The sequence below is a fragment of the Pelodiscus sinensis genome, chromosome 3, assembly GCF_052426305.1.
Source record: "Pelodiscus sinensis isolate ZL-2025 chromosome 3, ASM5242630v1, whole genome shotgun sequence".
Classification (NCBI taxonomy): Eukaryota; Metazoa; Chordata; order Testudines; family Trionychidae; genus Pelodiscus; species Pelodiscus sinensis.
Window position 1 is genome coordinate 120,761,354 of NC_143054.1, and position 13,545 is coordinate 120,774,898.

Below are 13,545 nucleotides of genomic sequence, written 5' to 3' on the forward strand. Positions count from 1 at the left end.
CAGGACCACTCAGGTCCCTAGGGTGCCAGGCCAGGGAGGTCCAACCTGTATTAGAGGGACAAGGTGGGCAAGTATATTTTATTGGATCAAATTCTGTAGGGGAAAGAAACAAGTTTTTGAGCTTACATAGCTCTCTTCTTCAGGCATGGGAAACATACTCAGAGTGTCTGGAGCAAATTGTATTCCACATGGAATTAACACATTTCAAGGGACTACTTAAGGTGGAGTGGCCAATTAACAGCCCTCCAGTCATGGAAGTGATCAGCAGAAAGAAGCAGGAAAACAGAAGGGGAAGAGGATTTAGTGGGTTATAGGTTGTTATACACAGCCAAAAATCTAGTCCATTATTTTATTAATTTAAGCTTGCAGGCTGCTCTTTTGAAAGTGTTGTTCAGGTTTCTTTTGAGGGGGAGGATCACTGCATATTTGACTTCTTTGTGAAAAAGTGCTCCCCCACAGGATGACAAGAAGTTTTTGGTCTCTTCTTTTTCCGTGGGAATTCCTTCAAGAACTTGCTCATTGCCTCATATCACCCTATTGTTGTTATTGGGGCATTTAGTGCACTGGAGGAGTTACACCATGCATGGATCTTAAAATGGTGTTTTGTGTTGCAGAGGAATTAGTCAACTTAGCCGTGAAGATTTGTCTACAGGTTTTGCACCTCTTGTTCTGGTATGATCAGGTGCAGTGTTGGGCTGGTATGTCCTTATCTGTGAGGAGCTTGCTTCTGATGACAAGCTGGGAGAGAAATGGGAGATCTAAATGTCAGAAGAGATGTTTCAGGAAACATTTCTTTCTGTATGGCATCTCCATCAAGTTTGGGTTGTAATTGTTTAATGATACCCTTGTGGGTTCCAGTGTGGGGTGATAGATAACAAATAGGTGTGTGTGGTCAGAGGGAGGAGTGTTTATTTCTGTTTTGAAGTGGGTTTTCTAGAGGTAGCTGGGTGGCCAGTTGCATATTGCAGTCTACTTCTCCAGTGCAATATCTCAAGTGTGTTAGGATGTATATTCTGGGCTTTTCCTTGAAGCATTTTATGGGGAAACCAAGTGCCTGGATGTAACTAACAGATTTCTTGGTGTGTAGGTGTGGTTAACTATAGGTCTTGTGGATATAGTTGTCTGGATTCCAGGTAGCTTGTGTGTAATGCCAACAGACTTCAGTCATCTGCAGGTAAGATCGAATCTGAGACCTCTGACAATTAGCATATGAGCCTTTACTGCCATGTGGCGCTTAGTCAAGCCTGTAGCAGACTCATTGCTCTCTAGCCGGGCTAGGTGCTGCTAGAGGGGGTCAAAGTGCCAAACTAAGCAGACATAGGTTACATGTCCAGAGGATGAAATGATGATCAATGCACTGCAGGTGTATCACTGCTTTTGTGGGGCACTGAAGAGGCTGGCATATCGCCAGGGTTTGGACAAAGCAGTTAGTGTTGAAGATAACATTGTTATGGGCAAGGATGAAGTGGATGAGTTCGGCAATGTGTTTGGAATAGACAACTGAGTGTGGTCCATTGTTTTGTAAACATTTGAGACCGGCAGGAGGCAGTGATGCCATCAGTGTGAGAAATGCTGACGTATAGGGAGGTGTCATTGGTAGCAATGATGGTGTTCTGAGGGAGGCTATTAATTGTAGAGTTTGTGGAAGAAGTCGATTGTGCCCTGGAGGAAGCTGGCCATTTGTGTGAAGAGTAGTTTGAGGATGGTTTCTAAAAGTCCCAATATTCTGTCTGTAAATGACAAGACCAGGGATGACGGGTGTCCCTGGGTTCGTTTGTGTATTTTGGGAAGCATGCAGATGGCCTCTGGGGAGGTTTCATGAGAGATAATGTAGAATTCTGTAGAATTTCTCTTGGCCTTCAAACTACACCCTCTACTTCCAAGCTCATCACCAGAAACAAGCTCCTCAGAACCAATTTATGCCAACTCAAAGCAGTGTGAGACCCTGCCTGAACAGATGCATATCGCTCCACAGCTACAAGGTCAACATCTTCCATGGCACATCTTTCAAGATGCACGTGTCTTACAGTTGCGTGTCACACCATGTGGTGCACCACACATTCAGTGCACTAATACCCCAACAGCAATGTGGGTAAAACCAGACAATTACTACCTTCTCAAAAGGAACTCACACAGAAACCGGGGGGCCAACAGAATTGCTAAGCCTCTGGGCAAGGGGGGAGGAGACTGGCTCCATACTTCTGGAAAGGGGGCCCTCATGCAGAAGGTGCAGGGTTGGGGGCAGCTGGCTCTAAGCACTGCCTGGACCATGCTATGCCCTCCCAGCCAGCCTGTAGTACTGCCTGGAGCATGCCACCCCAACCCCTGAGAGCCATTTAAAGGGCCCGGGGTTCTGGCTGCTGCTACCATCACAGTAGCAACAGTGGTGGTGGCCGGAAGCCATGGCCCTTTTGAATTGTTGTGCCGCAGAGCTGTTGTCCCTTTTGCCCCCTTCCCACTCCATCAGCAGGCCTGCACGGAAACATAATAAGACACAAAATCATGTTACCTAGGGGTCAATACTTTTAACAAAAGTGATCACTCATCTGACCATGGGCAGTGAGTGAAAAACTGGCTTGAGAATGCTAGCCTCCAGCCCTGCCCCTTCAATGCCCACCTGAGCTCAGTCCCTCTCCCCCCGTCCCCTTTGTGGCTGCTGACCTCTGCCCCCAATCCCTCCATTTTGGTCACTGGCTCCTGAGTGCAGCCCCAGCCTTCCCAGCCCTGGAGAGCAAGGTTGCAGGGCAATTTGGCTCCAGCCTCCCCGGGTCGAGAGCATGGGTAGGCTGGGAGTCCAGCCATGGACAGAGAGCTCTCTAGAAGCAGGAGGAGAACTGGGGGAGGAGTGTGAGCAGGCCACACTTGGCTGTGCCTCTAATACCCACCACCCATGGATCTGATCTCTGAGCCCTCATCCTCAAAATAAGCTTGCACACCAATTTCAAAAGACTAGCCTGCGATGAGTTTAATTTTTTTTGCTGGATACTAAAAATCACAGACTGAAGACAGACACTGGAATTATGGTTTCTTGCATCACTCTGTGACCTGCTAACAACCTCACCCTCTACTTCCATGACTGGAAAGGTGTTAACAGGGCACTTCATCTTGAATGGCCCCCTGACATGTATTTTAGCTACTTATGCTAAACAAATCTGTTCCACCTTGTTTCTCTAATATCTGGGACTTCTGCTACATCTACACTACGCAGCTTTTAGCCACAAGGCTGTGTCAATACAGCCCCATTGCTAAAAGTCAATGTATGGGAATGGTTTTTGTCAGTACTTCTGCCAACAAAACACTTCTGGCCCCACGAGCAGCTTTAGCTTTGTTGGCAGGAGAATGTTCACGTTTGCATTTGCCACAGCAACACTTTTGTTTTTGATGGTGGTGGTGGGAGTGGGAGAGGGTTAAGCACCATGAATGACAAAAGTTGTGTTGATCAACTGCAAGTGTAGCCAAAGCCTAAAACACAGCCACAACATACAGCAGACAATATATCTTATTATTTGTTAGCTGATGAACATATACTTGGTTGGTGCTGCATAGAGGTCCTTCATGATCCAAGGACCTTACACATCTATCTGGGGATGTAAAAAAATAAAATGCTCATACAGGAAAGGTTATGTTTTTGTGGGTTCAAAATAGTAACAAGCTGTGTGTTCTTTCCTCAGATTTCTCACAGGACAAAAATAATTTTTACAGGTGGCGAACACTTAGAGTTTTGATCCACTGAGGTACTGCAGAATTTGATTGTGAAAAAGGACTTGAGGATTTGCTCCATTATAAACATGCATATACATGCACAAATATTTATCCGTGAGAATCAAATATTTAGAAGGATGTTTATTCCAGGAAAATAGCGTAGTGCAAACTCTTCTATATAAATTCTAAACTGAAAGATCAGCAGCTGCTTCAGCACTTGTAATTAATGTTTATAAAGGGCGTTGACGTCAGAAAGTGCTATATGAGTGCTCAGTTTTCTATCTGCCGTTTTGCAAGAGGATTGCTGTGTCATGTCATCAGCCACTTGACATCTACTGTACTGTTAACTAGAATCAAGATTACCTACAATTACTACTGATTGTAGACATACAAATTGACAGATGTTAGGCACCCAGAAATAACTTTTCCTTCTTGAAAGGCTAAGCTCATGAGTTTTCAAATATATAATGAGAATCATTCAGTACTATTACTTTGTACCAATAGTGAGCTATTTTCTGCTCTTCACAAACATTTAAATGTATTTGTGATGGGGTGTACCAACCCCGCACTGGCCCGGGAGGGGTTAACCAGGCCTGCTTGGCCGAGAGGGCCCCTCCTCCACTGCCCTGCTGGGCATGCTCCAAATGCAGGCCTAGTATAAAAGCCAGGGGAACAGCTCAGTCAGGGCTGACAAAGGAAGGGGAAGGAGCTCCTGCCTGAACCCAGCTCCTGCTCCCATACTTGGCCTCCCACCCCATGACAGTATTCAACAACAGAGATGCCAATGCTCCAATGGGAATGAAAAGTAACCCCAGAAGTACTATGTATAATCCTTATCAAAATAGTGAGTAAGTCATGCAGAATTAGAAAATGCCAAAATCCTTATTTGATTTCTGGCTCCCAAAACTGTATGACAAGCAAAGAAGAAGAAAAAAAAAAAAAGACTGAATTGACTTACTGAACTCTCTCTCAATCACAGCTATAACAAGAATAAAATGAGAAAACAGAACAACATTTTATTTTTCCATAATGGTAACCAAGCCTGCCTTTACTACTCAGGTTGAGTTATGTTATCTATTACAGCTTGAACAACAGTTTCTTTCCCTTCATTATTTCCTTTTTTCATAGTAATGAGTGCACTGCTCTCCTTGCCTCAGCATTTCAGTTATTATGAACACAAAATACAACTGCATCTTCTAGCGATAATGACAATACTGAGCATTTTTTTAATGGCTAAACAGCCATAAAAACATTTTTAATGTAAAAATTGTAGGGATCAATTTTCAGACCTACTTTCTCATTTGGTCACCATAAATAACACTGTCTGCTAGTTCCTGCAAGTGCAAATGAGAACATCTGCACCTATGGCCTGATCTGTAGGTGCTATTAGATAACATTTCCTCATCTATTATTTTGTCATGCAAATAACTTGGCAATGCAAAATTTTGGATGCAATTATTTAAAGTCACAATGTTGCACTGAAAGTGCAAAGTTTTAGTACGTCCAGTCTGTAATGAGGATATGGCATGACAGAAGCTGATAACATGTTTTTGTGTTCTTAGATCCTATAAAACTATGCCTACAAATCCTAGACATCACAATCAAAACTTTGTAGTACAAGAAAGATAGTGTTTTCAGCCCAGTTGGTAATCCATACCTTTCAGAGTTGCCTTCTTAAGTACCTTCATGGCATAAAGCTGTCCAGCATCAGATCCTTTGATCTTCCTCACCAGAAATACCTATGAAAATAAGACATCTACTATGTAATCATGTACTGTGCTTTGAGAGGATAGCATTTGCTGAATTTGTGGGAATAATGGATACTGAGATGGTAAGAATTATAAAGAAAAAAAATAATAGCTGAAAGTGTTTAGTTTTTCTTCACACGTGGTTTAGTTGTTCCTTGTAAGTTTTGTTTTGTACCCTATTGCCCTCTCATGAAGATGACATGTTTAATAATACTAGCTGTTCTTTACACATCCAGTTAAAGCTGATCGAACAGTAATTGTGTTTGCAGACATATGTTTGATTTCTGAACAGCTATTCAGATGAATGTCTGGGGAATGGCTGTTCTTTACATAACTTGCTGCATTTGTGAGAAAACAAGATATTTTCTATTTGTGCCCAGAAACATTTAGTCCATTTAAAAAGGTTTAGCCATGTGACTCAGGGAGAAGAAACCATTCTAAGGGATTCATTATTCAGGATTGACAATCTAAGTATGTAGTTGGAATACATAACTCAATTATCCAGAAATTGACACAGGTGTGTGCATCATTATTGTAAAATTTCATACAAATAAAATTGTAAAGATACAAGTCTGTTTATGAAAACTTCATGAACAGAGAAAAAAATCACAGTAAGCTCGTCTAGTTAAACCCCAGGAGTTTCAGAGTTGATATTCACCTTTACATGTCAGCATGGGCTCTAACTCCTAATAAAGTGGACGTTATTAGATATAATGGTTCATAAGAGGCTCCATGCTTACAGTAGCACAGCATATTATACCAGTAAGGATATAGAATGGTTTCAAGTACTAGACAGAACCCCTCCCCCTCCACTATACTATATAACCTTGCAAAGCCAAATAATATCCTTACGGCTGTAATAAGAAAAATCATCAGCTTAAGTTATTAGTCATTTGTCAGCTGTTCTATGTAGCATGGGAGATTGCAGTTGGTCTACATTCCCTTCCAAAACAAATGAGTCAAGGAACGTTGTGTGCTGTTTTAGAGGACATCAAAATAGCCATCAAACTGAAAGCGAAATGGAACAAAAATGCATTGTATTGCAAAATGATGTATTTTATTATTCTTACAAGGTACAGTGGTATTCAAACAAAATTGTCAAAATTCCTTCAGTCTGTGTGGTTGCCTGTAGATACATAAGTCCTTATTTAAGCATCTAAATAAGGTTTCTAGAGGCATGGAGCACCAGCAGCACTGCCAAGTAACCATTTGTCATGGCTACTAGTTGGAACCCACACACTATAAAGTTAAACAAGGATCACAGACATTATGTGGAGGAAAACATAGATAAGAACAGCACAAGCAACTCTTGTAGGGTCTTCAGTGTGCCACTGGCAGATCAGGTGCCAGCTTCTGCTAAAGCCCCAGGCTCCATTGGACATTGACAAAAGCATAGCTAGAAACCAGTCTGGCTTTTCCTGTGGGCTCTAGTTAAAATAGATATTCATATTATAAGAATGTGTGTAGTATGCAGACTTTATGGAATGCTAAATGCATTAATATTGTCATCTCATGGTATACAGTCACACTGAACGTATGCATTGTAAACCTCTGTCATTGTATAATTCACACAGGAAAAGTTTCACTAATTAAGGTAAGGTTTTTCCTACACACAAAATGGTCCATTGAATGATTACACACTGTAGAAAATTACCTTTCCGTAGGAACCTTGCCCTAATACTTTCAGCAACTCAAATTGTGAAGGATCTGCCTTTTCAAAACCTTCCTTTACATGATGACTGATGTCTATTTCCTTCACTATACCTTCTTCCTGCGTAGGAAAAAAACAACAACAAAAAACACAGCTGTTACTGTGAGTGAAAACCACAATATTTATTTAAATCCCACCACACTTGTTTCTACAATTAAATCCCTACTATTAGAATCTTTGGAGAATACTCTATGCCAAATATGAAGTGTTTCTATCCCAGGACTTATTTGCAGTACAACATATTGAGTCCGAATGTAAGAAGTCAGCATCTCACTGCTTCTGCTTATGACATTTCATCATGTGAATGGATAAAAACAGAACCTGTAAATTGATACATTGAGTTAAAAATCCGAAGCGACTGGGCTCAGGATGCCTGCTTGTCACAGACCTTATTATTTATTTCAGTAACCTATGTACAGGTGCTACAGTACCACTAGTGCAGTCCTGTCCAATTACACCCCAATCTGTCCAAAGACATCATTTACAAGCATTTAAAGATTTGTAGCTTTATCATCTTTAAGGGTAGACTCAGACTATAGATGGGCGACAGAGAAAAGACTTTGCTCATAGTGCTTCTGCACATCCAGCTGAACGAATAAAGAAAGGTTACTACTAGCAACCTTGTAGATAGAAACATTTACAAATCCCACATGCTACAGGGCAGCAGAAGGATGACGACATTTCCCTGCTCTTCCCTTGCTCTCCCCTCCCTGGAATAAGCTCCATTGTCTCGTGTTTTCTAGGATCCTTTGGAATATTTGCATTGTCAACACATTGTCAGGCATCAAACGCCGAACAGGGCTCCTGAGGCTTCAAACATCTGTGCTTAAAGTTAAGCACTAGCCTAAATGTTTGAGTATTGCAAGAGTGGGAGCCTGAGTTAGCCAATGCTAACTCACGCTGGTTAACAATAAAGATTTGTCATTGTGTCTACTGAAGGGACACTGCACAGAACCATTCACCAGACCTGCGTGAGCTGCTCAAGATCATTGCTGTAAGACATGGTATCAAGTAGATGTACTTGTCTCTGATTAACACAGCATATTCCTTTTTTACTTAGTGAGAACCCCAAAAGCATGTCCTCCATTCCCCACCCATATGAGTCAGTTTATTGATATCACTATAAAACAAAACAAGTCTCTTCCAACACAGCCATTCTATAGTCCAGTACATAGCATTTACTCAGAGGCTACATTAGCATATACTAGCTGGCTGCCTCATCTGTGTGTAATCTATATATTGTAGTTTCCTTCCCAATGGTTGTATTTTCTCACCACATGGAATGAAGAAATAAAAATTAAAACATAAATGTATCAAAATAACTACTAGATTAAAAAAGAAAAAACGAATTAATCAGAAGAATTTATTATTTCATGAACTTTGGGGGGAGAGGGAGGTAGATTATGCAAAACCTAACATCATTCTATTGTTTTGCTAATGTATGATTCATACAGAAATGGGCTAAAACCAAACCTATATGCTCATACTCCTGAACTCTGGGTATATAGGAGAAATTGGACTCAAATATAAATGGATCTTGTTTTTGTTTTGGCAAAGCACAAGTCTAAAACCACAAAGCTAAAACTAACCCTAGTTTTATATACATCAAAATGAAATTCCTCACACTTGTCACTATCATTCTCTGACTCCAAAACATTTTGGATGAAATCTGGGCTGCATTCAAGTGAGGGACAAAACTCCCACTGTCTACGGGACTAGGATTTCACAAACTGTTTCCTATACATTCAAGTTGCTTTAGCAAATTAAAATTATATAATAGTTTTCTATCTGTGTATTCATATTGATAAGTAGTGTCACACGCCTATAACCTGAAGCATATTCCACATTATGGTTTTGAACTTAACATACCCTCTGAGTTAACGTCACATAGTTATAGCAATATAGTGAAATTGCTGAGGTGTTGCTAATTTGATATTTTGAAAGAATATTAGAAACATCTATTATTTCCTGGGAATATTATAAAATGATTAGTTCTTGCAATAAAGCAGCAATGTAATTAGCTACAAAGAGACTTAATTAACACTACAAAAACATTGTTAAAAAGGATACACGCAAGAACTAAAATTAGACCTACCAATTTTTAATGAAAGGGTCTCAGATTTTTTGAGAGTTGGAAATATTCATATATATGTGTATACATGTCTATATATATGTATATGTGTATATATGGCTTATTTGACTTGCACAGTGCAGTGTTAAATACCTCAAGCAATAGGTTTATACCACTATCCATGGAAGATTATTCTGCTTTGATCTGGCTTCATTTCAAATGCTCAAAGGCATGTCAAGTGACTTCAAGTCTGCTTACTCTGTTCCTGGAAGCAAGCGTGATGTTCTCTGAAGCACTAGAGAGGCAGGATGCTTGTGAATTTCCATAAGCAGTCTCCTGACTAGAGGATCAGGGATGCACAATGGGAGAACTGTGCTGCTGTAGGTTTTGTTGCATAAACATGGGCTTAATCCTCCTCCCATGGAAGTGAAAGGCAAGGATCACAGATTCTGTGAGTCTGTGAACTGGGGCAGAGTCTCTCTGGCCATCAACAAGTTTGGGCTCAAAATTAAGCAAAGGTTTCCAACCACCTGAGGAGCGAAGTTCTGGAACACCCTTCCAAGGGGAGTAATGGGTAGAGCCTTCCACAGAGAGACATGTGTAGCTGTGAATGTGGAAATCTGCGGTTAGACATTGCAATCCTCTCATACACAGGGCTGTACTCCCAATAGACACTGAAACCAATGGAGAGGAGAGTGGTCGCATTGCACCCGGGAGGGCGGGAGTGGCTAAGAGGGAGAGGGAGGAAGAAGTTCTGTGGCCTGCGATGTCGAGGATGTCAGAGTAGATCATAAAGTCTACGAGTATTATTTAGACTTTAAGCATCAGAGGGGTAGGCGTGTTAGTCTGGATTTGCAAAAGCGACAAGGAGTCCCGTATCACCTTATAGACTAACAGATGTACAGGAGCATAAGCTTTCGTGGGCAAAGACCCACTTCGTCAGATGCATGACATGCATGCATCTGTCAAAGTGGGTCTTTGCCCACGAAAGCTTATGCTCCTATACATCTGTTAGTATATAAGGTGCTACAGGACTCCTTGTCACTTAGACTTTAAGGGTCCCAAAGCAGGAACCATTTTGTAGTCTACATTTGTACAACACCTAACGCAGCAGGGTCATAGTCCGTGATTAGGGCCTGTAAGTGCTATGGTATTACAAATAAATTAGCTAAGTGTATAATGCTGGTGTATAAAGTTGCCTAAAATCAACATGGTATAAAATTCTGGTGGGTAATCAATCCAGCTAGCAAATCTCTAAGTCCTATCTACACAATGTCATAGGGCCGATTCCTGCAATGTGTTGGCTACTGTCAGCTCTAACTGAAATCAGTAGGAGATGGGGGCATGGGTGTTTAGGACCTCACAGAATAGAGTTCCATAAACATTTGCTTTGGCAGCATAGTTCTTATGTAAGGGGAGATAAAGGCTCTCAGTAGATGGTTCAACTGGGGTACTCATGCCTAGGACAAGAATCATAGTGTTACTTGTCCTCAGGATGGACCGGACATTAGCAGCTCCAAGATTAGCTTGTGGGTATGAAAACTGGAATGGCAGACGAAGCAACAGTGTTAGAAATACTGTCAGCTGAGCCCCACTGAGTATTCAAATGCAATTTAAAATAAAAGTAGTCACAGAAATAAGAACACTAATTACAAGAGAGATTATATCACTAAAAATTTGTTTACAGCCACCAGCCCTGGCTCTCAGTGTTCTGTGCTGTTATTTAGCTCTAATTTACTCCTAAACCATGGTCTACACTAGGGAGTTATTTTGAAATAACCCTCCTTATTTTGAAATAATAAGTGGAGCATCCACACTACCATGCCCGTTATTTCAAAATAATGGGCTGGTTATTTCAAAATCTGTACTCCTGCTTTCCTTGAAGAACAAGCTTATTTTGAAATAGTTATTTGGAGAATTATTATTTCAAATTTAGTTATTTCAAAATAATTTCCTAGTGTAGACATGCCGTAAATGTCTTCGAAGAGCCCAGTACACAGTGGAAGTGTTGGTAAACCTGCTAAACAATAGTGACCTCCTATGGTCCAGCAAATTCTCTTTTTTTGTACTAGTCAGGTCCTGAGGGTGCCAGACTAGAGAGGTTCAGCCTGTACTGATTTTACGCAGAAGAGGTTAACTCCAACTCATTAACCAGGAATGAGGATGAGAGAACAAATTTTAAAACAAAAACTAAAAACAAACCCCACTCTGACACATGGCCAGAAAGGCCATCTTGTAGAATAAATGATCCACATTCAACCTCTAGAGTTATAATAGTAGATATTGGTGGGTTTGTGTGTTTACACATATATTGTTGGAGATTTACAATGTCATCAAACTGTTCCTGTCTATGCTGTGTTCTGTTAAGACCTTTTGATCTCTCAATTAACATTTAAATGAACTGTAAATATTAATAATATTACTATATTGATTTCTCTTTGAAGTATATAGCAGACCACATAAAAATTATAGAAAACAGGTGATTGCCTTATGTTAATCCTTGCAGTTAATAACAGGAAATGCTTAGGAAATAGACCTACTTTAAAGTCTCAGTGATTACCTATTGTTTGTCTAAGGACTTGATTCCATCAAGAGAAGGCCTGGGGTCTTTTGAGTCCTGATCCTTTTTAATCTCAAATCTGCTTATGCTTTACTGGAGGAAGCATTGAGCTCTAAGATTGTGATCTCCATTTAATTTTGATTACCCTGGTATGGAACATGGGATAGAATCTACAGACTAATTCGAAGAACTCTTTGTCACTCCGCAACTCACCATCTCTACTATGAAACTGATCTCAGAACTGCACTCATGTCTGTATGTAAACTGATCTTTTAACTAATACTCATATATTTTTAAGAAGATTAGTAATAAAAGTTGGCTGTAAACATGTATTTGGGTAAGATTTAAAATATTCATTCACCTGTGAGATATTGCATCCATACTGTCGGGTCAGGCTATGGCTTCTACTATAACAAGAGTAGATGGTACTACCTGCAGCTCATCAAACCCACTGCCCTATGGAAAGCCTGGGAGCGCACCACCCTGACAGGAAAGCCCCACTGCTTCATGGGTGAATTTGAGAGAATGCAAGGCAGAAAATCTAGAGTGAAGCCCCAAAGGTGGCCGTGTACTAACATTTTAGTATCTTCCTGGTAACACCTGCAGTGGCTTGGGCACCAAGTGCGGTCGGAGTGATTGTGCAATCAGACCTGAGCCTTCTGGTGGGCCAGAGTGGGTTGTGTCCATTACCAGCCCTCTAGACCTGCCCCTACCCCCCATCGCTCTGCCCTCTCTCCCCCATGACACCCCATCCCCCGAAGACACAGCTTTGGGGTCACCATGGGGAGGTCTTGTGTGGCATAACGGCAGCAGTCGGGCCCCCAGCACACCCCATGGTGCAGGAGCTGAGGGGAAGATGAGTACAGTGGAACAAGTGCACTTGCTCAGTTTGCTCTGCTTCCCCAGCTGCTCCGGCATTTCCTAAAAACACCACACTCTTCTGGGACCACAGCCTACTCACCAAAGCAGTGTCACTCTGACCCCGTCATCCGAGTTCCAACACTGCAAGGGACAGGGCATTGGAAACTATAGCTCTCACATTCCATTCAGTTTAAAAACAAAAGAGTCTTATTTCCATTAACATGCACATGTTAACTTATGAGTGGAACTGGAGCAGCTCTTGAAGATGGCAACTAGCCAGCCCAGCAACCTCAAACTCTAGGGGTTTCCATGTGATTCACAGAAAAAGATGGTCCAATGGTTAAGTCACTTATTCAATTCTCTGCTCTGTTTCTTTAACTCCTAGAGCTCTTGTGAAGCTAACTATATTAAAAAGGTTCCCAGATGCTATGGTAACAGAGGCCAGCCAAGTACCTAAGGAAGGTATAGAGAATCAATGCTATTGATTCACGACGAACTAGTATAATCAAAGATTCAAGTTTCCTTCTAGACAGTTGGTGTTTGCAATTTTGAACCATGGGGAAAGATGTCTGGTTGTTGTTTCATACTTTCATGCAGTGGTAAAACACTGAAGGGCCAGCTGCATATGAACTGCTCAAATAAAGAATGTTTATGACCATTCTTCTCCATTTCTTCAGGGATTAAAAGAAAGCATTGCTGCTCACCATAGCAGTGTAAATGACACCAGAATATACCAAGTAAAATAAACTATACGTAATCAGCTGCAAAAAATGCTTAAGCAAGAATGATGTCCTCTGTAATATTAAAATTCAGGAGCAACTGGAAAATGAGTAAGCAGGGGGAAGAGGAAGAGCCTGAAATTTCAATAGCATATGATTCATTGAAGTCTTGG

At 41.1% G+C, this 13,545-nt stretch overlaps 1 protein-coding gene across 3 annotated transcripts in view; it reads right to left on the minus strand.

The window, feature by feature from the left end:
* Positions 1–13,545, minus strand: part of RPS6KA2 (ribosomal protein S6 kinase A2) — a 330,666-nt gene that overhangs the window by 126,052 nt on the left and 191,069 nt on the right. For all 3 annotated transcript variants that reach the window (XM_075924624.2, XM_006134512.5, XM_089777328.1), the window contains 2 exons: positions 7,105–7,221; positions 5,360–5,441 (listed from right to left, as the gene is read on the minus strand). In XM_075924624.2, coding sequence (XP_075780739.2) covers positions 5,360–5,441; positions 7,105–7,221 — 199 coding nt within the window. The remainder of the gene's footprint in view (positions 1–5,359; positions 5,442–7,104; positions 7,222–13,545) is intronic.